General features: G+C 37.0%; 1 protein-coding gene across 1 annotated transcript; it reads left to right on the forward strand.

Annotated features, from left to right (window-relative positions):
• Positions 1–1,565: 1,565 nt before the first annotated feature.
• Positions 1,566–25,034, forward strand: LOC104437330 (U3 small nucleolar RNA-associated protein 25). The gene is made up of 26 exons (XM_010050272.3): positions 1,566–1,615; positions 2,257–2,310; positions 2,631–2,738; positions 3,175–3,292; positions 3,885–3,979; positions 4,510–4,696; positions 6,569–6,707; positions 7,233–7,356; positions 8,199–8,299; positions 8,423–8,554; positions 9,644–9,724; positions 11,759–11,946; positions 13,317–13,389; positions 15,031–15,090; positions 15,206–15,244; positions 15,355–15,443; positions 15,537–15,601; positions 16,111–16,157; positions 17,667–17,726; positions 18,740–18,811; positions 20,142–20,171; positions 21,097–21,191; positions 21,329–21,434; positions 23,854–23,916; positions 24,078–24,149; positions 24,627–25,034. The coding sequence occupies exons 2-26, from the start codon at positions 2,283–2,285 to the stop codon at positions 24,699–24,701; spliced, it is 2,247 nt and encodes a 748-aa protein (XP_010048574.2). The 5' UTR covers positions 1,566–1,615; positions 2,257–2,282; the 3' UTR covers positions 24,702–25,034.
• Positions 25,035–25,368: the final 334 nt, after the last annotated feature.

Consider the following 25,368-nt stretch of genomic DNA (forward strand, 5'->3'; position numbering starts at 1 on the left):
GCAGGATCAATTTCTAGAGGAAAAGCTTGGGGCGTGTTTGGTAATGTTTTTGTTTCGGGGAACAATTTTTGAACATAAATAGTTTTTTTTTTTTCATGGAACAATTTTTGAGTATAAGAATACTTATTGGTAAGCGCAAAAAATTTATGCTCCAAGAACATTTTGGTAAACTTGTATAATTTTTTATTTCTTTCAATTTTTCAATATTTTTATTATATAATTTTTTCTCGTTTGCCCTCGGCGAGGTCGACATTGCATCGCCTGGGCGAGGTTGAGCCTCACCGATGACCTCGCCTTGGTTGGGCCAGCTCGAGCTCACCCAGATTTGGCAAGGTCGAGCCCTGCTGGGGGTCGCAGATGCTTTAGCGAGATCGCCGGCCCTAGATGGGCGGTCGTTGGCCATGGCGGGCGATGATTAGCCAAAAGGAAGAAAAAAGAAGAAAAAGAAGAAGAAAAAAAATGTTTATCGAAAGTGATCTTTAACGGGAAGAAATAAGTTTTTTTATTATTTATTATTTCATTCCAAACAGTTCCAAAAACAAAAATGTAAATAAGCGCGTTTACATTCTTTTTTATTTCTCGGAATAAAAGAACAAAAATTTGTATTCCAAGGAAAAGAAACACAAATAAACAAACACACCCTTAGTCTGTTTGCTTTGCTATAGCTAAATGAATAATAATACGAAAAATCTCAAACTAATAACAAGTTTATCCAAAATTATATTTGTGATTAATTAATTAATTAATTAATTTTTTTGTTAAATTAATTTAAATTAAATGACACGTGACAATTAATAGATATATTATACTAGAGTTTTATTATCCATTTGTTATAAGGATACTAATTTGTAAATTTTTGGGGTACTAATTTAATTTAAGGAATATTAATATAGGATAAATTTATTACAAATATATCAATTTAGGGTTTTTTATTGTCAAAAAATTATTTAGAGGGTAAATTTGTCAATTGTTATATGTGTACCAATTTAAGTTTTTGGATAATCAAAAAATTAATTCAAAAAATTATTTTAAGGAAGTTTTTTCTTGGTAAAAACACTTTTTTTTGAATAATTTTTTGTTGTAGAGCAGCTGCAAATCCAGGTCATCCGCCCGTGCAAGTTTCCTTTTCCCTCTTCTCGCCGCTCCTCGCCGCTCCCCGCTCGCCGCTCCTCGCCGCTCCTCGCCGCTCGCCGCTCCTCGCCGCTCGCCGCTCCTCGCTCGCCGCCGCTCGCCGCTCCTCGCCGCTCGCCGCTCCTCGCTCGCCGCTCGCCGCTCCTCGCCGCTCGCCGCTCCTCGCTCGCCGCTCCTCGCTCGCCGCTCCTCGCTCGCCGCCGCCGCTCGCCGCTCCTCGCCGCTCGCCGCGCCGCTCGCCGCTCCTCGCCGCTCCTCGCCGCTCCTCGCCGCTCGCCGCTCCTCGCCGCTCGCCGCTCCTCGCCGCTCCTCGCTGCACGCCGCTCCTCGCCGCTCCTCGCCGCACGCCGCTCCTCGCCGCTCCTCGCCGCACGCCGCTCCTCGCCGCTCCTCGCCGCACGCCGCTCCTCGCCGCTCCTCGCCGCACGCCGCTCCTCGCCGCTCCTCGCCGCTCCTCGCCGCTCGCCGCTCCCATCAGATTGAGGTTCCTCTCTCTCTCTCTCTGCGCTGTTTGCCCTCCCTAGGGAGACGGGGATGCGAATGTAATGCTCGCTCTGAACGGTCTGCTGAGTGGGGGACGGTAGTAATTATTCGCACGCGAGACGCGGACCCTGTGCGGGGCCGCCCTGTGGCCGTCCCGGATTGTGTGCCTGTTCTCTGTTCGACCAATTTCCTTCTCGCTTCTGCCGCCAATGCAGCACTCGAGTGTTGCCGGCCCTGCTCTCACCTGCCCTTGTGGCTCCAGTAGTCGCAAGTAGTGCGGCTCGTTTTTCCCTCGGCTAGTTTAGTTTTTAGTTACTTATCTTTGTTGTTTCTATATAGTCTTAAGGCAATATGACCTATTACTCAACACGAGGCGAGCTGGCGGACTATTTTTAGAGCGGATCACTCACGTTCAGTTCTTCTTTCTACATGTGGCAGTTGGTTCGACACAACAAGGATTGATAGTGAATATTCTTGATTGATTTCTGCCGTGGTCGCACTGTGGTTATTCTTTGTCTCGTTTGTGGTGGTTTATAGTGGTTTCACTGCCAAGCTGACTCCGTGTTTATGACCAATGTGTTGTTTTCTTGAAAAGTAGTTCGCTGTTGGTAAAATTCAACTGAAACTCTGTATGCATCTCAGTGACCGAAGGCGTCTTTCTGATCCCTATGGGCAAGAGAAATCGTCAGAAGCATGGTATATTTCTCTGGCTATTTCTTGTTTTTACGCTTAACATGCTGTGCCTTATAGTTGGTTAAATTGGTATTTTATATAAGTTGATTGCCTACAACAGCTCATCCAAGAGAAGGTGTTTGATAAGTTGTAGATTGCAATTAGCCTGTTTGCATTACATTATTCTCCTTTCGGCTCTCCCTTATGTCTAAATTTGGCCTCACATTTTTAATCACTCTCTTTTACTTTATTCACATTTCTTAGATTTTCTTTTATATTTGGGTTGTCAAGTTCTTTGCAGCGAAGCTGGAGTGAATTCTTATTTACTTTGTTTCATAAAGCAGGATTTAAGAAACCCAAGACCCTTGAGATATCTGAAGATGGTGGGATTGTGAGAAAGAAGCATAAGGTTGAAGAACACATTTCACAAAGGATATCTCCTGATCCTGCAGGCATGTCAATGCAGCTTTATTACTATAATATGTATATATAAACATTTTCGGAAGTGTTCATTATCAAATTGTTCATTCTATAAAATGCTTCTTAATCTTCAGTCAACTACTGATCTTTTCTTCTCTAACATTATTAAATTAAGTAATGTCAAGGATTTGTTTAGATGTCTACAGCACTCCTCTATGTCATCTCATGAAGCCTTAGTAGAAATTATCATGCTTCACATGAGATTTTAAGTTGTAGAAATTACCTTTATTAGGATATCCCTTACTTGATGATTCTATCTAAAAACATAATGCTTGACATGAGATTTGGGACCAGCATCCTTGAGGATCAGCTTGTTGGCCTGGAATCAAGTTTAAGTTAAAGGGTTGTAATTGAATTGAATATTCTACTTTAAATTTAGTATAATTATGATGCTATCATTTGCTGCAGAACTCACTAATGTGGATAACGATGATGAAGCAATTTATAAAGAGCCTTCGGCTTACAATAATTTGTTAGTGACTTTGGGGTCTAGCGGCAAATATTTCTCTGATGCTTATAGAAGAAGGTAATGGTACTATTCCCCCTTCCTCCTTTCTTTCCCTTGGTGGAAGTCAACTGCAAGATAGATGCTCTAACTACAAGTTTGCTAAGGGCACCATACAATATTGCTAGTTGTACTATCATATTGTACTGTGCATGGGTGATTATATCAGGGTGAGATATCCTTATCTGTAGGTTTTTGTGGATTAATGTTGCTGCCACTCATGTAATGTGAAATAAGTTCCATTAGAGATTTACTGCACAACAGCTTGTCTTTCTGGTGAAACTATAGCAATAGCCAAAAAGAGTATAGAAGGTTACTTTGGAAACGACTTGAAAGAAAGAGTGCTTATTAAACAGGTCTCAAGAAAAGAAAAGTAAAATATGGTGGCAACCCTTTTTCTTTTTTCTTTTTTTAATTGTGAGTTTTCACCTATGGTAACACATTACTCGTAAAGCAAAATGCATTTCATGCTTTCCTATGACCTAAAAGTTCACAATCTTTCATACAAGCGTACTTTTAGTTGATTTATAGCATTTGATTTATGTTCCTAGTCTAGTTGTCATTCTTGGATACTAATAGAGTTTCTGGTGCTGGAAACTTTTACTGTGAACAGACAGAGAGAAGAAGAAGGTAAAAGTGACAGTGAAGAAAGTGATTATGATGATTCTGATTCTCTTAGTGGATCTGGCCTGAATGATTCTGAAAGAGGTGAAAACTTAAACTTTAAGTATTGCTTATATTTTTCAAAGTTCCACATGTTGAAATTCCATGTCTTAACTAACTTAAAGATTTTGAAGTTGTATACGAGTTCCTGGTTTTGATTTTTCTTGTATGCGGATATTTTACTTTAACCTTTTTGGAGTTTAAAGCATGGGCTTTAAGATTGTGCCAAACCCTGTAGAGTAGTTCTTGACTCTTGACCAGGAATTCAGAGCTCTATTCTTTATGGCTTTGATATAGTTACAATTCTTTTTATGCTTTAGGAGCATGGTATTTAAATCCCCATAACCAGAGTTGAAATATTCAAATTTGAAATGTAGAAATAGAAGCATGTAATGGCCCTAGTGTCCTTGCATAAGTTCTCACTTGTAGCAATTGTAAGTGAGATCACAATTTCTGTGGCTATGGAGCTGTCACAGAATGGCATCGGGAATGTAACGTCTGGTGAAGTTATTATTTACCAGCATGACTTGTGAAACCTTTCCTCTTTTAATTTGTATTTCATGCTTGGCTTGTAGGATCTGATGATGAGTCCCCTAAGATTGATGCTAGGGGAAGTATATTAGAAAAGTTTGGTGTAGTTGGTGCTGGAGAGGAGGGTGAAGATGCTGAAATGGAGAATGATCAAGGTACATCTGAGTCTGAGCAAGAGCATGAATTAGATGTCCATTCTAATGCTGCCGTTGAGGCATCAGGCTGTGTGAGGTTTGTTGACAAAAAAGCCTCTATTCAATATCTGATTATCTTTATTTGGCTGTATTTTATTTAGTGGGACTTATAAGTGGTCACATCAATTTCGATTACTTGTACTGGGAAGGCATCCCTTGGCCTCATATAATGATTCTTTTCTGTAAAAATGGTGGTAACATGCATGTACATTGCACAGTTTCATTAGTGAGCATTACTTTATATAAGTCACATGTTATAGGGTAATTGAGGCTTGTCACATTGACTTCTCATTTCTTCAAAACCACGGATTAATGCTTGCTCACTTATCTGCGTGAAGATCATCTATTTCAGCTTTAATCTTGAAACCCAGGTGCAATATCATGTAATGAATTTGAGCTTCCTATTTGTGAAATATGTTTATTTGAATATTAAGATTCTGCCATGTTGCGGGCTGCTGCATGCACATGATTGGTTGAAGTTGTGGTTTAGTGGGAAGAGGGAGAGAAGAAGAGTCTTTGAAAAGTGAAGGTTGCAGTTGTGCTAGCCTCCTGTTGCTTTAGTTGTGTATATCAGTGTGCATTCGATTACGGGATATTCTAAAATATAATATCAGTCAGCACTCATAGAAAGAACAGGATACCAATATCGTGGAGCTATCTTAGAACTCTATCGTCTGGGCAGGATTCAGACAATTCTTAGTTTGGAGAACATTTCTCCAATTTAGGTCTTGCAAGCAATCAAAGGTGATGTAAGACACAAACTACGTAGGGGAGAAGAAGACCAGACTTGCTCGTACTTCTTATAATTTTATTTGAGGTACCACAGTACCATTAAATGATTAGACCTTGAGGTACCCAATTTGACAGATCTCCCAAAAATAGTTTTTCTTTAGTGCCTACTGATATAGCTTTTCAAATATTTTTTTTCTATTTTTGATGTTTTAATAGTTAGGATACTTGGCTGTAATTTTGGTATTTCATATGCTGCAACATCCCATGGCCTGTTGTGGACTTTCCTGTACTTTTTGTGTAACCAGCTACCAGCTGAGGCAGACTTTCCCAGATTTTCCTTGAGAAGGAGAGGAAAAGATTAGTGAAAGTTATTTGAATCACTCAGCATCTTTAACACAATGGTTTTATTTAACAAGATTATATTAGGGAATTTATTTCTGATTCAACCTATAAAAGTTTGGCTGGATTACAAAATAATTTGTTTAAGGGTGAAAAAGAACAGGCTCTTTTTGAAGGTGAAAGTTATTTGAGTCACTCAATATTTATAACAAAATGGTTTTATTTAACAAGATTTTAACCTATAAAAGTTTTGCTGGCTTACAAATTAATTTCGTTGGGATAAAGAGAGAATAGGCTCTTTGTGAAGGTGGTGTTAGTTTGTCAATCTTCGCTTAAAGCCAGAAGCCAAGAAGCTCTAAAGTCCCTTCTTATAATTGTGGGTCCCAAAAAAAACTGTGATATACGAAAATGTTTAAGATGGTTCACAAAAAGTCAAATATCTCTCTATCTTTAGAGTTTAAGTTTTTCAAATTAAAGTGTCTTCAAAATAAGCTCTAGTTGCTCATGAAAGAAAGACACTTACTTGAGCAGAAGTCGAGGCTACAGTCAAGTGCTGAAAGCCACAGCTAAACCAAAAAAGCTGCAATTAAATGATCAAAATCCATTCCCAACTGGCCTAAGTATCTGAAACTGACTTATCAGCAGCTGTTGTAAGGAGAGTTCATTTTGTGGATATGTCAAATCTGACTAACTTAATGTTCTCTAGAAGATGATGCTGTACATGTTGGCCTACTGTAATCTCTACCGGACTTATTCATGCTCATTTTGTTTTGACCCCCTTTTGTTGTTATTTCTGACCTAGTTTGTTCATTGACCTTGAATTTCTTTTTGGGTACAGTTCATATGCTATGCACTTGGGTCATCAGATATCAAAAGGAGAGATTGATGAATTGTCAGAAAAAAGATGGAAATATAAATGGGAGGTGTCTGCTGCTGAAAACTGCAAGTGGGTAGGAACTGGAGAGTGCTTTATGAAGGTATGTTTGTTGTATGACCCGCACTTTTTTTCTTATTTCTGAGAGTTCTAACCACCAATTTATCTTTTTAAAAGTCTTGTTGAAATGCCTACTATTTTAGACCTTCTTTGCTAATATTCTGCATGGAGGTAAATGGCATTAGTAGCAAAGAAGTGCAGGGGATAAAAAGGAGTTGATTGCAAACCTTATATCTTTTATCGTTAATTGCTTTTTGATGAGAGACAGCTTTGCCTAATAGCTATAGTTAGCTTCAGATTTCCCAAACAGAGAATTGAACCCAAAAAGGCACATTTGAGAGGTCATTTGAGGATCACATCTCAAGTGACATCTAGTTGCATGAGCTTTGGTGGTGTGGTTATTAGTTTATTTTTAACTCTACTTTCTTCTTCTAATGTATTGTGTCATTTATATACATACATTTTCTGGGTATCTGAACTTTAATAAATTTTTAAGGCATTTGGATGTTGCTTATATGCACTTTCTTTGCAAATTAATACATAACCTAATATAAACTTTGTTCTGTAGGATGACAACCCAAAATCTGGGTATGGTTTGAAGCCAAGCTTGTATAAACACTGGTTAAACATCTATGAAACGTCTGGAGGCAGTGATTTTCATACGTCAAAAGAAAGATTGTTCTTCTCCCTCTGTAAGTTGGGATCCTGAAGCTCTTTTTCACTGTTTTTCTGGATTTATTATAATAATTGAATTTTTTATAATTCCTCCATGTTTGTCTGTCTCTTTTTCTTTCAATACTTTGTTTTCCTGTGGGCAGTTCCTTCCATGCCCTTTTTTCTTTGGTCAGTTCCTTCAATATAGCATCCCACGCCAGTGGAAGAAGAGAAGGCAGGGGATGTGCTTGGTGGTTGTCTGCATTCTAATCTGGCGTTTTGTGCCAATTTTACTCTGGATTTCGTTACTGCAATATTCTCTACTTGTATTTGCATTTCTTGTTTAAAACTATACATTGTTTATTCTTTTGTTTGTACATTCTTTATTATGAGTTTATGTGGGTGGTACTAATTGGTTAAAAATGAAGATGATTAGCTTACCCCCTTCTTGTGCCCCCAAAATTTCTCAAAATCCTAAAATTCTCCCTGGAATAAATTTTTTTGCCTTTATATCCAAAAGTCACCACCAATCTGTTTGTTGTAAAGTTGAGGTTGATTGGTGACCTAAAATCCTTGGTATTGATGGGTAAGTTGTCTGATTGCCTCAGCATGTTTGAGTTGCTGGTTCAATTAAAAACCCAGCAAAACCCTTTATTGGGTTTGGTTTTGTGTGGCGATATGATAAGCAATCACACTGTCTCCTTAGTTCTTTCTCCTTCTCCTTTGTCATCTCTTGTTCTTTGTTTTTCAGTTATAACAGTATATTGTGTTGTTTGCCTGTGTGTACTTGAATGTACCAGGCTTTCGTCTTCAATGAATTTTCATCACCAGTGGACTAACTATGCTAATTTGAAATACTCAAACTACTTTTATATTTTAGGCAACAGCTATCGAGATATACTGAACTGCAGCAAGAGGCCCTTTTATCACAAGGGCCATGGAGAAGACTCAAGTACCATAGACGCATACATCATGCATTCTGTGCGTGCCTACCTTTCCCGTACTCGACCTTTTGGTTTTCTTTTGTTGAGAAATTGGTCTCTTTTCCTTCTTAAGTCTTTTGTAGTATTATAACCTTAACAGTTTGTGGGATGTGTTTGACAGTTGAATCACATATTCAGAACAAGAGATCTTGTGACTCGAAATGACACGAAGATGGCCAAACACCAAGAAACGGCAAAGGATGAAATACTTTCTGGTGGTGAATTCCTTGATCATGGCTTCACTCGTCCCAAGGTATACTGACAAATGCCACTTCTGCTTTGCGTGTTCCAGATCTAGTTGAGTAATTTCTAGATCAAAAAGTTGGTAATCCAGTCACCAAACGTGTACATTTCATTTTAGTTGGGTGTGGTTTTTTTGTATATGACCTTTAGTCACTTTGACTGTCTTTAGTGATAGCTCCTAGTAGTAATGCTATGTATTGTGAATTTACTACTAAGGACTTCTACTTAGGCTTTTGCAAGAGTGCACTTCAAAACTGATGTTTTATTGTGGGTTTGGGTCTTGAGACTAGTTTTGAAGGTTCATTGTACTAAGGAGGCAATTTAGGATTTTTTTAATTATCTTGGGATAAGCAAATGAGTTGGACACAAGTGCTGTTGGGGAATTAACTATTGGGTGTTCCTGCACCTCTTGCTACAAGTTGCTCATAACCCCTTAATTGTACCACCCTACTTGTATTTGAATTTCTGCATCTCTGTCTGTCTCTCTGGCTTTCTTTCACTGTGTGCAGCGTCCAGCTAATGTAATGCAAGTTCTTATGAATTTTGATGATTTCTGGAATTATTGTCGAAATGTACCTTCTATTTTTTCTCACTTTTCATGGTGATGCTTAAAATGAGTTGGTAGTAATATAATATTCTGTTTCATTTGAGATAGTGCAGTTTATAGGTACTTGCTATATTTTATGACTGTCCTTGCTGCTTACAATGGCTTGAGCAAAATAACTGTTTCATTAAATAAGAATCTTTTCCCCAAACCATTCAAAATATCTTTGATATGCATTTCCAGATCCACCAAACTACTATATCCAACCTGAATCTTGAGTTTGTAGCTGAAAATTCTGTCCTTAATCTTGGAAGCTCGTGAGAGAGAAATCACACATGTTGCATTGTGCATAGCTAATTATGCGTGTTTCTTTGCCCTTTGAATAAATGATTAGTTTGTTCGTTTCCTTTCTGTCTTGGTTTTGATGAGCTGATGAATCCAGTTCTGTTTTCTTTGCCTTTAAGAAAAGAAAACTTTGTTGTCCATCTCACATTTACTTTGTCCTTATGTTAGGTTTCTAACTTGGTTGATTTGCTTTTTCTTAATGCTTTTCAGGTTTTGATTCTTTTGCCACTTCGTAACATTGCATTTCGAGTTGTTAAGAGGCTAATACAGCTGACACCTTCAAATCACAAGGTACAATTTAAGTTTGTTTCTTAAAGGTGTTGACCTAGTGTTGAAAATTCTAGAGCTGATTTTGTGGCATTGTATCTTATAAGTGATGAAAATTCAAACCATTTGCCAAAAAATCAAAATATCTATTTTTGAATTAAGATCTAAAGATTGTTACCCTCTTACGAGTTCACGGTATTATCCTAGACATGATTATGACGTGTTCATCATAATTTGGCATTTTAATTCTCTATAAATTTTTCCATAGTAATGTACCAAGTTGAAAGGAAAAAGAGAATCATTGAAGTTCTTAACAATGACAATAGACACTTATGAAAATGTACATGGTTCTACTTTTTATTCAAGTTCGGAATGTTCTATTATTGTTTCCTGCAGTGCACTGCAATTGTCATTTTGATTTTTGTTTCTTTGGATAATTCTCATCATAAACAGAATTAAAGAGTTTGAGTCTGATGTATCATCATACAAGAACTATTTGGCTCCCCTCCTGTCTCTTTTCTTTCGCAATTTGAATAAGAGGAACTATGAGTTGTATTTGTCATTTTATGTATTTTATTGAAAAGAGTGGAGTTGGAATTTGCTATGAGTACATTACACCCTGTCATGGAGTCAGCAGATCTTTTAATGGTGGTTGTGCTGTCGCTTAAATATAAATAATAAAAAATAACGTTATAATAACTTTATTATATATGTTTCTTCCTTAATATCACTTATTCTATAGCACTTTTACTTTTTCTTGATGGTAATAATAATAATGCTTTTATTATTAATGTCTTGCTGCATTTGCATTGGTATCTTGCTAGTCCAAATGTTTAGTGGCTACCCAAATAAAAGAAGTTGGAACAACAAGGAAAGCAATCAAACAGAAAGATATTAGTTGAGTGAACATTTAAAATGGGCAAAAATTCATACCAAAAACAAAGGGCAAAATCTGTACAATGCCATAAATACATAGAAAGAAATAGGAGGAAATGCACGTGAAGTACGGCAGAGTGATGAGGAAAAAGATAAAATTAAGGTCTCTTTTGAGGGGAAACGGGTAAAAAAAAACAAAGAGCAAATGTCCAGAAAATCTCTACCTTAGTGGTTTTGGTAACAAATATCCCAAACTTCAAAACCTGTATCAAATATAGTTTCCATTACTTCAGCAATTAAGAGTGCTGTCCACTGATTGTGGATCGGCTGGCTAGGCGTCTTGCTAGGTCGTTTCTGGTTGTCGGTCTGCTTTTCGTTTTTTGGCTGTTCTCGGTTGCCTCTTGGGTTTTTTCCTCGGCTTCCTTCCACTCATAATGGGCATGTCCATCTTGAGTGTAAGTTTTTGAAGCCGATTGGTTGTACAGTTTGACCTTTCCCCAATATATCTCTTACTTTCACCAAAAAAAAAAAAAGAGTGCTGTCAAATTACTGTGGTGAATCAGGGCTAACCTGGCACCATGTATTGGCTGATGGGGAGCCACATCATAAAAACTTAACTGGTGGAACTTTGAAAATTAAAGAAACTAAAGAGAAAATTAACTGGTGGTCCATTCAGTGAACATTGCTGCCTTGTTGAATCATGTCAGTCCATGACCAGGGTCATGCCACCCTCACCTGGGCCGGTCAAGGCCTGATGTGACCCTGGTGAGCTAAGGCAAGGACTGTGCAGCCCTTGCCCAGCCTTCTGTAGGATGTTGACTCAACCACAGTGAGGGGTTACGAACCTATCATATTTAAAAATTTTGTGTTTTTCCACGAAATAGGACTGTTTTACCTTGGCGTCTAGCATATGAGTCATTATCTTGCCTCAACCAAATGATTTACAGAAGGAGACCTTACTCATACCATGTGCTAGACAAGGAGGGCTCCTCATCTCCATACTTCTTCCATGTGCCTAAGTGTGTAATGCTTTACATAGCTTAGGGTTGGCATACCCTTAGTGGCACTGTGTTGTTAAAGTTTTTGGAAAATGGAAGAGTTAATTCAAGGCCTTTTTACCCCCCTTTAAATGAAAACCTCTGTCACGTTTTGTTTGAATAATGGAAGCATGGATTGTCCCAGGTTAATGTAGAGTACTTGGGACGGTTCTCTGACGATTTTGGTGCTGGAGAGGCTCATGACAATGAGGACAATGAGGTGTTTCAGGATGTCCATGGCTCTGGTCAGAAGTCTTCGAAACCTACCGACTTTCATGCACTGTTTGATGGAAATCCTGATGATCACTTTATGGTTGGAATTAAATTTACTAGGTATATAATTTTTCCTTTAGTGCCATTTCTTTTGAAGTTCCATGCATTTTCTATTACTGTGATCATTGTTGATTTTACTTATTATACTTCTCTGTTGTTTATTCTTTAACATAAAGTAGAAAAATTATATGAAAGATACTTACCAAAAGAAAAAAAAAATTATATGAAAGAGTTTTCCAGTGAAAGATTGTGATTTGATGACTATAAGGTGGATTTTGTGACGCTTTTTACAAAATCATGAAAGAAAGAATATCAGAATGTATCCAAGCCAAGAGAACAAAAGAAGTATCGCAGAATGTAACAATTACAGCAATTGTGGTTTTGATGTCATTTATTTATTTCTTTTTCTTACTGAGAACCTTCTGAAGGAAGAGCCATTCTGCAACTCATACTGGTCAGTTTAACTTGGGGCCTTTAGGTTGTACCCTTACCTTGAACTGGACAAACTTTACTGGTGTAAATCCTCTGGGCAGGAATCAAATACCTAACATCCAGCTCTCAGGAGAACGCTCAGCAACCAGGGCAACCCAATGGTGCTGATGTTATTAATTATGTTCCTGTTGTTTCAGATGAGGAAACCCTATTTGCCAGAAAAAATTTCTTCATGATCTTTTCCAAACATAAAGAGTGACACTGTTGCTGATATCAAATAAATTAAAATGTGAAAATATGTAAGACTATTCTAGAACACCATTTTTAGTCATTTAAACATTGAGTTGGGGCTTGATAATTATTCAGCCTCCTAGGATTATCTTCCCGTTCCAACCTATGACAGACAATAGGATCCCTCTTAAGCAGGGTGGTTGTATAGGCCATCTTTTGTTTTGTAGATTTGGCAGGGTTGTGTATTTTGCGGTTAATTCAACAGTTTATTTAATAAAGAACTTCACATAAGATTCCAGTAAGCAGGTGCTCCTAAGTCATGCTCAACTGCTAACTAAACTGTGTCTATTTAGAATGCCTTCTGTTCAAGCAAAACAGAACGTTACCGTTAATGATTTTCGTTCTACTTATGGCATAGGTTGAAGATCCTCTGTTCCTCTATCTGGTTTTGTGTTGATTTGGAAAGAGTGAAACATTAGGGCCTTTGTGGGGGAAGAAACTTTCATTAAGGAACTTAATGAAAAATTGGTTAACTTTTCAAATGAGGGGGTTTACTCTTGGATGTAAATGCTGTGATTAACATTGTGGATTCCTGGTCTTGCAAATTAGTTTTTTTTTTTTAATGGCTTTTAGCTCTTTTTTTGGCTTTGGGCTCTTTATTTGAATGAGTTGGCATGCCTTTGGTGCCTCATAGTGAAATTCTCTTTACCTTTGAAGAGGAAATCTATTCTGTTAGTACTAATCTTCCTATTTTATACTTACTACAGGAAAAGCATAAAGCTGTACAGTGACTTTTACACATCAGACATGATTGTAGCTTCTCCTCTCGGTTTGATTACAGTAAGCAAATATTTCTTATGCTTAAGGATTATTAAGTTGTTGGGAAGAATTACATTTTCCTTTTTCATCACTCCACACTCTTTTTGATCGACAATGAAGTCGCACACCAGCAAGCATATTAAATAAGAAGGCAGATTTTACTTTATGATCTTAAAGTGATGGAGCTGGCTATGAGCTGAAGCTTTTGTTGTGATTTTAGTCTCCAACGAAAATCATCTGTTCTTCGTCCTCCATCAGAGGACATAATTGCTGGTGGACCTTTATAGTGACTCTCTAAACTTCATTTTTTTAGTTGGTGATCATTTGGAGAATCAGAGCAGTCAAGATTCACCTTTGCTTTCTCTATCACTTGGAAGAATTCCACTACAACCACAATTCTTATCATTAAAGTGTTTGATGAACTCAACACCCTAAAGCATCTTCCCTTCCATGAGAGTCAAGCAAGACTCGATACTTGGTTCCTTATTGCATGGAATTCTAAAGAAGCTCTGAAATTGAGCTTTTAGAGGGTTAGTGTGAGAACCATAATAAGCCACTCGAAAATTATGTTGCTTTTCGTTGGCAAAAATAAACAAATAATCTCTTTTGCTTTCCAATTTATGTAAGTTTCTTTTATTCAATTTATCTGGCATCTACTGTTACCTTTGCAATTTTGACTTCTCTTGTCCACTTAAAACAAGTTTCTTTGCGATGATAACCTGAGATATCATTTGATCAATTGGAAAGTCGTAGATTAGTTGGTCAGTAATGGGCATTAAATCATTGGTATTCTTCAATAAAGCTTTGCTTGCAAAATGGCAGTGGAGTTTGGATATGGTGAAAGCGTGTGAGGAGGGTGATGATTGCCATATTTGATCCATGGTGAAGGGTGTATATCTATGCGAATGGGGGAGTGCATGTGTTAGAATTATGGAAGCACATAAGGCAAAGATGAATGACTTATGGAAGTGCATGTGGTAGGGTTTATGGAAGCACCACTCTTAACAGGGTAGGGTCATGTGGAGATACTCTTTGCAATTATTTCAGTGCTGGAAATTCCCTTCTTGTTCCCCTTATTCAAGAAAATCTGGGAAGGCTGCTCCTTTTTGTCATATGTGGTGTGTCTGCAGTGAATGCAACAAAAAGATCTTTTGAAGGATCATTAGATTGTTGTTTTTGTAGCTTTAAAACATTTATGGGATTGCTCTGATTTTCCTTATTTTTTGGGGTACTATTTATTCTTTCTTTTTGATCCGTTCATGTATATTCAGAATCTACATGCACAGTTTCTTTTGGCTAGCTCTTATCATCACTAGAAAAGAAGTTATTGCAATTTTAGAACAGCTCAGATTGGAAGAGGATTGTTCAATTAGGATATATTGTCTACAGAGATACACATCTAAGAGCCCGTGCTTTCATGAGACCTTTTACATTATTGTTGTCGAGAATTTCACTTAATAAAGTACAACACGTTGAGGGGAACAGCTGATTGGCCGGGCAAGGTTGGCAGCTGTAGAGAAAGTCTATTTTTTAAAAATATCATTTGTTCTTTAGATTGAAAGTTCATTTCTTATGGAATTTTTAATGTCAATGATTGAGCTAATAATAAAGTTTCTTGCTTTTAATAAACCATGCGATTGACATTGGAACTGTGAATGACAGAAAATTGGGGAGGCTGAGAGAGAGAAGGAGAAAGATGTTGACTACCTGTCATCTATAGAGGTTATTCATTTTACACATTCTATATTGCATATTTGTCAGGGGTTAACTTAATTCTTGTTTTGGAGGGTAGTACAGTTTTTCTCTGCTAAATGAGTGAGGATGTTTTACTCTGCAGATCCTGATCATAGATCATGCGGATGTCATTGCCATGCAGGTATGGCGGGCATCTGCTTTCTTGCTTATGATATGTCTTGCATTCCAGAAAAATCTTTAGATTTCAGTGAATATATTTCTTCTTGACCGATGCTGGCTTTAAATTTCCAGAATTGGTCACATGTAAATACTGTGGTGGAGCAGTTGAACTGCTTACCCTCAAAGCAGCATGGCATGGATGTTATGCGCATGAGGCAGTGGTAAGCTATGCAGTACTTATTGTGAAGTCTTATTGTTTCTTCTTTCTTTCATTTAATCAGCCTAAATGAGATATTCGTATATTTCTTTTCTAGGTACTTGGATGGATATGCAAGGTTCTACCGTCAGTCAATAGTACTTGGTTATTTTTTGAATCCAGGTATGTCCAACCCAAATTCCTTATTTTCACCCTGTCAGATGTCTACTTCCACAAACATCACAGTAGGCAAGTCTTTGTGAAAAATACGAGGTAGAAGATACATACAAATTGTTTCCATTCGAGTAAGTTTTATAGGATTAATTTCCGGAAAAGAACAACTTTGAAACAATGAAGGATGTGTTATGTAGCTCTAGCCCTATCGTTATCACAGTTAGGTTTCTTCATCACATTTTCCTGTACTTGGTTCACATGGCCTTCTGCATTCACTGTGCACAAAGCAGCATACAGATGTTGAGTTCTTGTGTGTGAATATGTTCTTGTATGCTTATTACCTTATGGTTTAAATTCACTTGGTCTTTTGTGTTTTGCTCTTTTTTTTGGGGCGGTGGGGTTTGGGGGCTATAAAATTGCTGTCACTCATCTTGGGTTTCAGATGTACAGGGTGAGGAGTAGCTAACTCTTGAATAAATTATATTAGGTAATCTAACCTGACGATACTACTTTTGCAGATATGAATTCTCTGTTCAATCAACACTGCCTTAATTATGAGGGAAAGGTAAGTAGATTTTCTTTCTTAGGAAACCTTTAAGGTGCTAATCAGAGCATTCATGGCCTTTGCTATGTTTACACCATTTAATTTGATGCTATGTATGTGGACCATGTATATTCTGGTGCTAGAAGGGATGTGAGATGAATGCAGTTTTTTAAGGTGCCCTGTGTCTTTCATTCTACTTATTCTTGGAGCAGACATACTGATATCTTTTGAGACACAAATTTCTCTGAATGGGCAATATCCTCTTGCTCTGGGGTTTAAGTGGAAGTGCAAATTTTCAATAGCTTTACTCATAGAATATTGTTAAAAAGCTTGAATTTTGTTTGTTTTCATTTCTCTATCTCCATCAATGACCTGCTTATATTTTCTCCACCACTTTTTGTCCGTTTTCATAAATGTTTCTTAATATCTACTCTTTTAAACAATATGCAAATATTGAATATATAATTGTGCACCAAGAAATTAAATCTAGTCAAATTCACATACAGTAACTTAACGAATGGTGAGAAGCGGGGTGACACAGATATTGTGTAATGGGTTGTGTGTGTCATAGCCATGAATTTGTTTCTTATTGTGCAAGATTCGGCATCAAGCAATACTACACTTCCAGCTCCAAACATGTGAGTGCTAAAACATAATCAGCTATAAGAGAAACAACAATAATAAACCAAGTCTTGTTCATCTAAGCAAAGTCGGCTATATGAATAATATCATACGAATGTTCGATCCTATAGTAGATCCTCCTTAAGCTTTAAATGCTCTGTGTATTTGCTCATCTTCTTGTCCACGTCCTTCCAGGCCTTCCCTTGCCCTTTTTAACAGTGTTTTCATCTCTTGCTCACCTCTTGTTACTGGAGCATTCGAATGTCTTTGTTTTAACATGACCACACCATCTCAAAGGAGCTTCTATCATCTTATCTTCGATTGGGGAAACACTTACTTTTCTCAGGGTAGTTCATTTATAGTCCTCTTTTTATTACAGTGATCATACATCCAACAATACTATCTTATGTCTTCCGCACTCATTTTATACACAAGTTTAAATTTTTGTACTTGAGCAAATCAAATTTTTAATGAGTGACTAGTTATGCTATGGTATCTGAATAAACATTGAGAACAGGTAGTCTTTGTTTTTACCTGGTGTTGCAATGTTCAATATTGTGTTTCAGAGATTAAAATTAAGAAAAATTTGAATATTAAAAGTAATAAATGGGGGGTGAGTTGGGGCCAGATCTTTGATGAGCCATCATGAGTAGCAAAGTAGGTGACATAGGGCCAGATTGGAGTTTTTCTTTTAAAGATCTCATATTAAAAAGAAGGCCGATCTATTTCTAGTCTTCTTATGACGATAATGTGTGAGAGCCTTTCATTTGTTTTTGAATCTTTTAGCGTGCTTAGTGTGGATGGAGAGAAATTTCCAATGCTCTCAGATGTTTTGGTCAATCTTAACCAAAGAGTCTGCTCTGGCTCTCAATGACTAATTAATTTTCTGATATGTATTAACTTGTGCAGGTGAAGTTGATCTGCGAGTACAAAGGAATTCTGCCTAAAGTGTTAATCCAAGCACGTCAAGTAAATGACTTTGCTATACTGATTATTGTTTGTAATGTGCATTCAGATTCACCTCTCTTACATTAAGATGATTGTGTTTGTACTTGGTAGGACATTTCTGTTTGCAGGGTAGACTTCGTCATGCAATCTGAGAAATTCCTTTTATAGTCCTTCCATACATTTCGTTCTTCAATCCTAAAGATTCGTTTTTATGGTCCGTTCATGTAGTATAGAGGAAGTGACCCATACTGGTCAATATACAACAGGAGCCTTCAGATGACCAATTAATTTTGTAGCTACTGTTATTGGACATAATTAAGTGGCTCTTTCCCATGAATTCCAAATACATGCTGTTAAAAAATGACCTAATGCACAGTAGATATGAAATGTCAGGAGTTCTGATTACCGTAAAATACTGTCGTATTCTGTTGATTTTATTTTATTTTATTTCCATTGTTAAATATCAAATAAGCTAGGGATTTGGGTATTAAGTGGACTTTGTGTATATATGCGCTACAAAGAGAGCCTCCATGTAATATTAAATTTAGTCAAGTAAAGATGTATTTGCACAAAAAAATTGAGTAAAGACGTTGCCCTTTGTGTTTCCTCTCTCCTTTCTCTTGCGATCACTAAAATCCTAACCAAATGGTTTTTTGATAGCCAAGTCAATTAATGCGGTCATGAGAATATTTGTCTTGACTTTTACCATGTTAATTGCAAATTTGATTGATGAGTGCCGTGGCATTAGTTGTTACTAGTTTACTCTTGCTGTTAGCTGCTTGTCAGAGTTAAAAGTTTTTGTTTTAGGACAAAGTTTCAGATAATTAATAGTTGGCTGACCTAAGAGTCTTCATGAGAAGCAATGTTACATAAAATATTGGCTCTGTCCAAACTTCGTGATAGCCTTTCTTTTTTAGATATAGTTTTTGATTTTTGCTTATTTTATTTATCAGTTAACAACATTTCATCTTTTTTCTTTCATTGGTTTAGGTGGGCTTCTTTCTCTTATATTAAAGTTTCTTCGTTGCTTGCAGATCTATGAACGATTCGATGCTGACTCAATAGCAGAAGCTGATGATGCACGGCTTGAATATTTTACTAAGAAAGTATGGGTGTGGTTATTTTGCTGTTTTGCATGCTGTTGTGTTTATTTCATCCAGGAAATCTAGTAAACCGAGTAACTTAGGCCACGTCAGTCTGTCCCTTGTATGCATCAGTTTATATGTGCATTTTGCATCGATTGTTTTGTACAGCAATGCCATTTGCCGAGTGGTTGTTTGTCCTTGTGTTATGTTGGTTGAATATTGCTTTGGCCTTTCTCTTGCTGCTCTGATTCCGTCTTTTGGGCAAAGTTTATGTTGATCCATAATATTTTATTTTGGTATCATTTGTTTTATTAATTTGTTTTACGTCCATCTCTGTATTCAAGTTTCATCTGAGATTCCTATTCTATCTTCTACCGCTTTAAAATTGCATAATCTTTCCATTTAACCTATGATCTTCTGAATGTTCCTTTCCAAAATGGCCCATAAAGTTGCTTCGCAATGCCTAGCCACCAAGCTCGGTGTTTGAAGATTATTTTAGTGCACCATCGAAAGTCACATTAAATTTTGTGATGTTTCAATAAAGCTGCATATCCATAAATGTTTGTGATACTTCAAGTTTATTTTTTGGTTAAATTTCTCGGGATTTTTATACAATAATCTATGGGTTTCCTTTTATTTTTACTTGCTGATATTTGTCTCTCGACCCTGTGTTGTTCGATTGATTTCTATTTTGCTTAGACTCTGAGTGTTAGGTCTCTCTAATTGTATGGCAAATTGGCTGAGTTTACAAGTGAAATCGTGTAATTGTTTAATTTAAGACCTTTGTGCGCTCTACAATCTAACTAATGAACTTTCACTTTTGAATGTGTGCTTTATGATGAATTTTCACCAAATCAATTGAAGAGGACAGCACCAAGTATGGATGTATTTGAGGATAATTAATATATAGTTGGAAAAGTAAATTTGAAACAGGTGTGTAACCATGTCCCATGGAAATATATGATGAAGAATATTGAAGAATCATGAAAGTGCTTATTTCATGATTGAAATGAATGAGGCATAAGTGCAAACAAGTGGACTGAATGACCCATATTTGAGCAATCAACAAGTAGAGAGAAACTAAAATAATGACTGAAAAGTCAACCTCCATAGGTTCATGCTGGGAAAATCTATGGATGCTTGTCTACCTTTCAATTGTTTTGTGAAATTAAGGAGTCTGCTTAATCAACTCCTTTCCACCTTCATTTGTGATTGGTTTTCAGATTGTTACCTTTGGGGTAGAGATGCTTCTATACAGAAATTTATTAATTTGCATTATTTATTGGGATGCCTTTTCAAGTCACTTATAAACTTGTTTTTCTCATATTCTAAGTTCAGTTTCTTGGTGCAGGTTTTCCCAAAAATTAAAGATTCAATACAGGTATGTTGACTGGAATTAGCATAGATAAGTGACAGGGATCCAGACATCCATCATCCAACCCAACCCTTAAAACACACGCGCACACGAGCACACGCACGCATGCACACATAGACTGTGTCATGTTGCATAGTTTGTAGGCTTTGCTGTGAAGTTTTCTAGGTTTTTTTATAGATTTCTTCACAATAAATAGATCTTCCATGTGGTATATGCAATAGATTTCTTGATGCTTGTACTGGATATGTTGACTATACAATATGGTATATTCTCTGGACGCAAAATCTCTGCTGCTCTGTTTGTGTGTTTAATATGATTAACTTATTTGTAGTATAAGGTTTCTGATGACCTTTTTCCATTATCAGAGTATTATATTTTTCCTCAGATTCAGTTTCCTCTCCAACTCATATTAATTTCCTGACAAGAATGCAAAGCCAGAAAAAGACATTAATGACCTTTTGAGAAAGCATGTTTTTGATTTTAATGTTTGTAGGGGCCACTAAACCTACTTTAGGTCAAAATCAGTCTCCTCTTTCTTGTACCTGATGACAGTTCTCTTTTATCAGGGGATGTTTTTTATCCTCACGTTTTTCCTCTCCAACTTAGATGACCTCTCATGGCAAAAGATGAAAAGACTTAGATGACCTCTTAAGATAGGATTTTCTCGAGGGGCAAAACCTTCTTTAGGACAAAGAAAACTTCCTTTTTTGTATATCTGGACCACTTTATAGTTAGAGTATATTCTTTTCCATCACATTCATTTTGCTCTTTAACTCAGATGATCTTTTGTGGCAAAAAAGGAATAGGACTTTCATGATCTTTTAAGATAGCATGTTTTTAACTGTAATTTTTGTAGCAGCACTAAACCTGTTTTATTAAAAAAAAAAATTTGATTCCCTCTTTTTCGAACCTGATGACTGTTTTTATGCAGGGTGGGATCATGCTTTTTATCAGTTCCTACTTTGAGTTTGTTCGAATTCGGAACTTTTTGAAGTCGCAAAATGCTTCTTTCTGCCTACTGGGGGAGTAAGGACCTTTCTACTATGTCATAATGATCATCTATGTCCTACCATTTTGCCTTTTCTGAGTTAGAAGGCATCAAATTTGAAAATGAGTTTTGTGCATTCATTTGAAATATGTGCTTGAATTTTTTCTTACTTTAGGTACACAAAGCAGAGTGATATTTCTCGTTCACGAGTTTGGTTCTTCGAAGGTAAAAGGAAGATCATGCTGTACACCGAGAGAGCTCACTTTTACCACAGATATAAGGTTATATGACACATGCCCTTTCATTCATGTTGTATATTTAAAAATGAGGTGTCCATAGAAACCCACATGGGACTTTTCACGAGTCAATAAAACCCACTTTTAAGCCAGAATAGGCGATGTATTTGGGTCCAATATGAATGTAAAGTCGGCATTATAATCGGAGAAAGACCTGGTACTTGACTCTTCATGTGAATCTGGCCCAACATTTCAACTTCATTAAAAGGATACATGCAATTTCAAATCCAGCTTATGTTAACCAGTTGTTACTATTTCTTTGAAATTGATGACATGATCAGACGCTCATTTTCTTGATGCTGTAATTACTTCCTCCCCCCCAAAAAAAAAAAAAAAAAAAAAATCTCTCACCTTTTGGAACTTGGTCATATGAATTTCAAAATGTCATTTAGTTCAATTTGCATTCTTGTTGGACTTGATAGATTCATGCGCCCATCTAGTTTTTGGTTTGTAAGGCATTTTCATTTAGTCTTGAGTTGACATACATTTTATATTAATGATGAGTTAATTTGGTTTCATCTTTTCAGAACCCAACTAATATGCCAACTGATTACGATATGAGTTAGCCTTTTTTATGCTGCTTTGCAGTTGCTGGTGTCATAAAAAAATTTACTTTAGTACATATTGGAAAATGTGCAATCTACCATAGCATCAAGATACGATGTAAGAGCTCGCTCTCTTCCATCCTTGAGGACTAGGGTCTGCACCCTAACACTTTGTTCCTTCGCAATTTGTCAAAGCACATGGAATCGATAGAGAATTGAGCTTGCAAAAGACTTAGTACAAAATCAAATGCAATAGTGTAAAAGGATTCATATAGCTGACCCCTGACCCACTTGTGGCTTAAACCTTAGCTTGGGTTTTGTATGTGGAATTGATAAATACTTTTAAGTTATAAAGCAAACGATATATGTGGTGGATGATGGAGTTCTCTGCCCACATGTGTGCACAATGCTTGAGCCCTTCAACTCAAGCTTGCAGACATGTTTTACCAATCAAAATATTGCATGCCATTTGAATTTTTTGATTGATTACATTTGACTAGTTAAATGTCAACATTTGTCCAATCCGAGTTCTTGACCTCAAATGACCCTGTAAGAATGTCTGATCTTAAAGTTAAGGCTTTTAGGTGGAGGGATAACACGTGTATATAAGGCCTATGTTGACCCCGTAAGTAAGCATTGTGGGATATTCTTTCACACCCTTTCTCACATGTCGAGATGGATCGAGAACAGCATGTGGAATCAATGAATGGGGAGCCTCATGTGAGATAAATCTAGGGCGAACCCGGCTCTCATACTATGTTAGAATATTCAACCTAAAAGCTTAAGGTATTGGGTGGAGGGAGACGTTAATCTATATAAACCCCATCAACAAGCGATGTGGAGTAGACCTAAATAATCAAGTTGAAATAGGCTTGGACCTGGTTCCTGGACTGACTGTTAGACCGGTGGGTTTGGTTAGTCTCGCAAAACTTGGTTCATGAAGTCAATGTGTAGATGTCTTTCCTCATCTGTCTGCAGTCTATATATACTAACAAATATACATATACTTGTTCATAGTTGCCTATACACGCATGTCCTTGAGCATGTGCATGCAGTTCTTCATGCCTATATACATACAGAGTTGCAAATGAATGTACCATACCATGTCAAGGTGACAGAAGTCAACGACAAATCCATCTGAATAACCTAACCAGAGAATTGTGCGAAAATCTGAAAGTACCTTGTGACTTGTGGGATGTATCCTAACAGATTTTGGTACAAGCCATTGCTACTATACTTGTCTTCTCTTACTTGGATTTCCTGTGTTTATCTACTAAAACGATTGTGGCTTGATAAATAATCTAGGTCTTATTCGGGTAGAATGCCTTCAATGCATTTCAAATGATTCTTCATATTGTGAGTGGGAGATGCATCTGATCGTAAGAAGAGGATTCTACAAAGAAACTTGGGGGGGGGTGGTGCAGTTACTGCATTGCTGCTCATAATAACACAATATGCTAGAAAACATTTAAAATAAACACGGCAAGTTTTTGGTTAAAAGGAATGCACCAACAGCAATTACTGATATATTCATTGTTTTTTGCCAAAAGCTGCAATTACTGATATAATACATTGGGCAGGCCCATTTGATGCCCTTTTTGCCAAAAACTTTCTCAAGAGAGCCAAAAGAATTGCAAGTGGATTGAAAAATTCTCTTCTATACTTAAATCTACATAACTAATGTTTGGGGGACATACAATGACCTTTTAAGTGACAATTACATGTTTACATCATTCTTCTTGCCGGTTTATAGAACTTCTGATGATTACATTCTGAGACCTCATTCATGGTCTCTCTTTCGATACTTTCATTTTGTTGATGCATACTGTTGAATAATTCTTCTATCTTTTCGCCCACAGATCCGAGGCATGCAAAATTTAATAATCTATTCTTTGCCTGAGAGGAAGGAGTTCTATCCAGAGGTAGACACTTGTTTTCCATGCTGCTTCTTTTTTCCCCTAGCATTTGATCATTGTCTGATATTGGGTATCATTTGCATGCCATGGATGCAAGCTCAAGATATGTTTTCTTTAATGATTCTCATTAGTTTTTTCTGCTGGGATTTTTTATTTTCTGATTACAGATTGTAAATATGCTTGAGGGTTCTCATGGCTTGACATGCACAGTGCTTTTTTCTCGTTTTGATCAGCTCCGGGTAATGTGCTGTTCCTATTCTGTCCTTCATTTTACTTTTCTGTGAGATAATACGTTGAGGAATGGTTTATAATTTTTTCTAGTGTTGCTTGTTTTGATTTCACTTCTTACACTTCTTGCGGATATTTTTACATTGGTAAGCTTAGTGGTGGCTTAAGAGGTTCATATCATGGCTAAAGTTTCATACTCTCAAGGATTTCACTTCTTATGGCCAAATAAAAAAGGTTTCACTTCTTGCAGTTGAGTCAAGGTCCAAGCTTCCTGTCAATACTAGTTCTTTGAGATCAGTGACGTTTTAACTATTCCCTAATAGTACTTAACTTAAAACTGTTAAAAAATCAGTACTTTTGGTGAACTGGAAAGGCAGTATGTTCTTGAGATGATTCTTGTGTCATATTTAGTGTAAGGATATTGCATTATGTGCAATGTGCTTTAGATTTGCTGACTTATTCTAATTCTTTGTGGTGATTATATTCAGCTGGAGAGAATTGTCGGTTCCACCGCTGCGAAGAGGATGATGACGTCAGAGAAGAGTGTATTTGCTTTCTGTTAATTGATTATGGTCGATAGTAGAAGCTAGCGAGTGGAGGATGCCATTTAAGTATATTTATCTAACCAAAAGAAAATATTATAGGATTCTAGGTTTCACAGAGGCATATAGAGCCAATTTCATGAGATAGACGGGAGAGAACGATATGAAGATCCTGAGATGGATCAGCAGTTTTGCCTAGGATTTTCCATTACTTTCTTGTATGGAGCTACTTCAGAGGAGCCCTAACTTATATAGCAAACGAAGTGTCTTGTGCATAATGGCAATTTTGACCCCGAGTTTTGGAAAAATATCAAATGTGGTTTTTTGAGGTCCAGATGTTCTGGAATTTGTATCTGTCGACTGTTCTTTTAATTCTATGTTCTGTTTTTGATTTAGCTTCTGAAATACTGTGCCAAGATGAGCCGGGTGCTCAACCTTGATCCTTTTACCGGCGTTAGCCGGTTAATAAACGTCAATGACTTGGTACTCCATAAGTTAACATTACTGGAGAGGTTTGGTAATTTACTCGTCTTCAAATAATATTTAGTTATCTTATAATTGGAAACACGAAACATTAGCAAAAAAGAAGATTTACCCCAATCAAGTCCGCTAAATAAAATCCTCACAGGAGATATGTAGGGGTGAGCATTGGTCTAGGGTCAACCCTGAACAGACCCTGGACCAGCTC

Source organism: Eucalyptus grandis, chromosome 1, assembly GCF_016545825.1.
Source record: "Eucalyptus grandis isolate ANBG69807.140 chromosome 1, ASM1654582v1, whole genome shotgun sequence".
Taxonomy (NCBI): domain Eukaryota; kingdom Viridiplantae; phylum Streptophyta; class Magnoliopsida; order Myrtales; family Myrtaceae; genus Eucalyptus; species Eucalyptus grandis.

Coding starts and splice junctions, on each gene's coding strand:
- LOC104437330 (XM_010050272.3), top strand. CDS start 2,283: ATGGGCAAGAGAAATCGTCAGAAGCATG. Junction 2,311..2,630: donor GAGAAATCGTCAGAAGCATG/GTATATTTCTCT, acceptor TTCATAAAGCAG/GATTTAAGAAACCCAAGACC. Junction 2,739..3,174: donor GATATCTCCTGATCCTGCAG/GCATGTCAATGC, acceptor CATTTGCTGCAG/AACTCACTAATGTGGATAAC.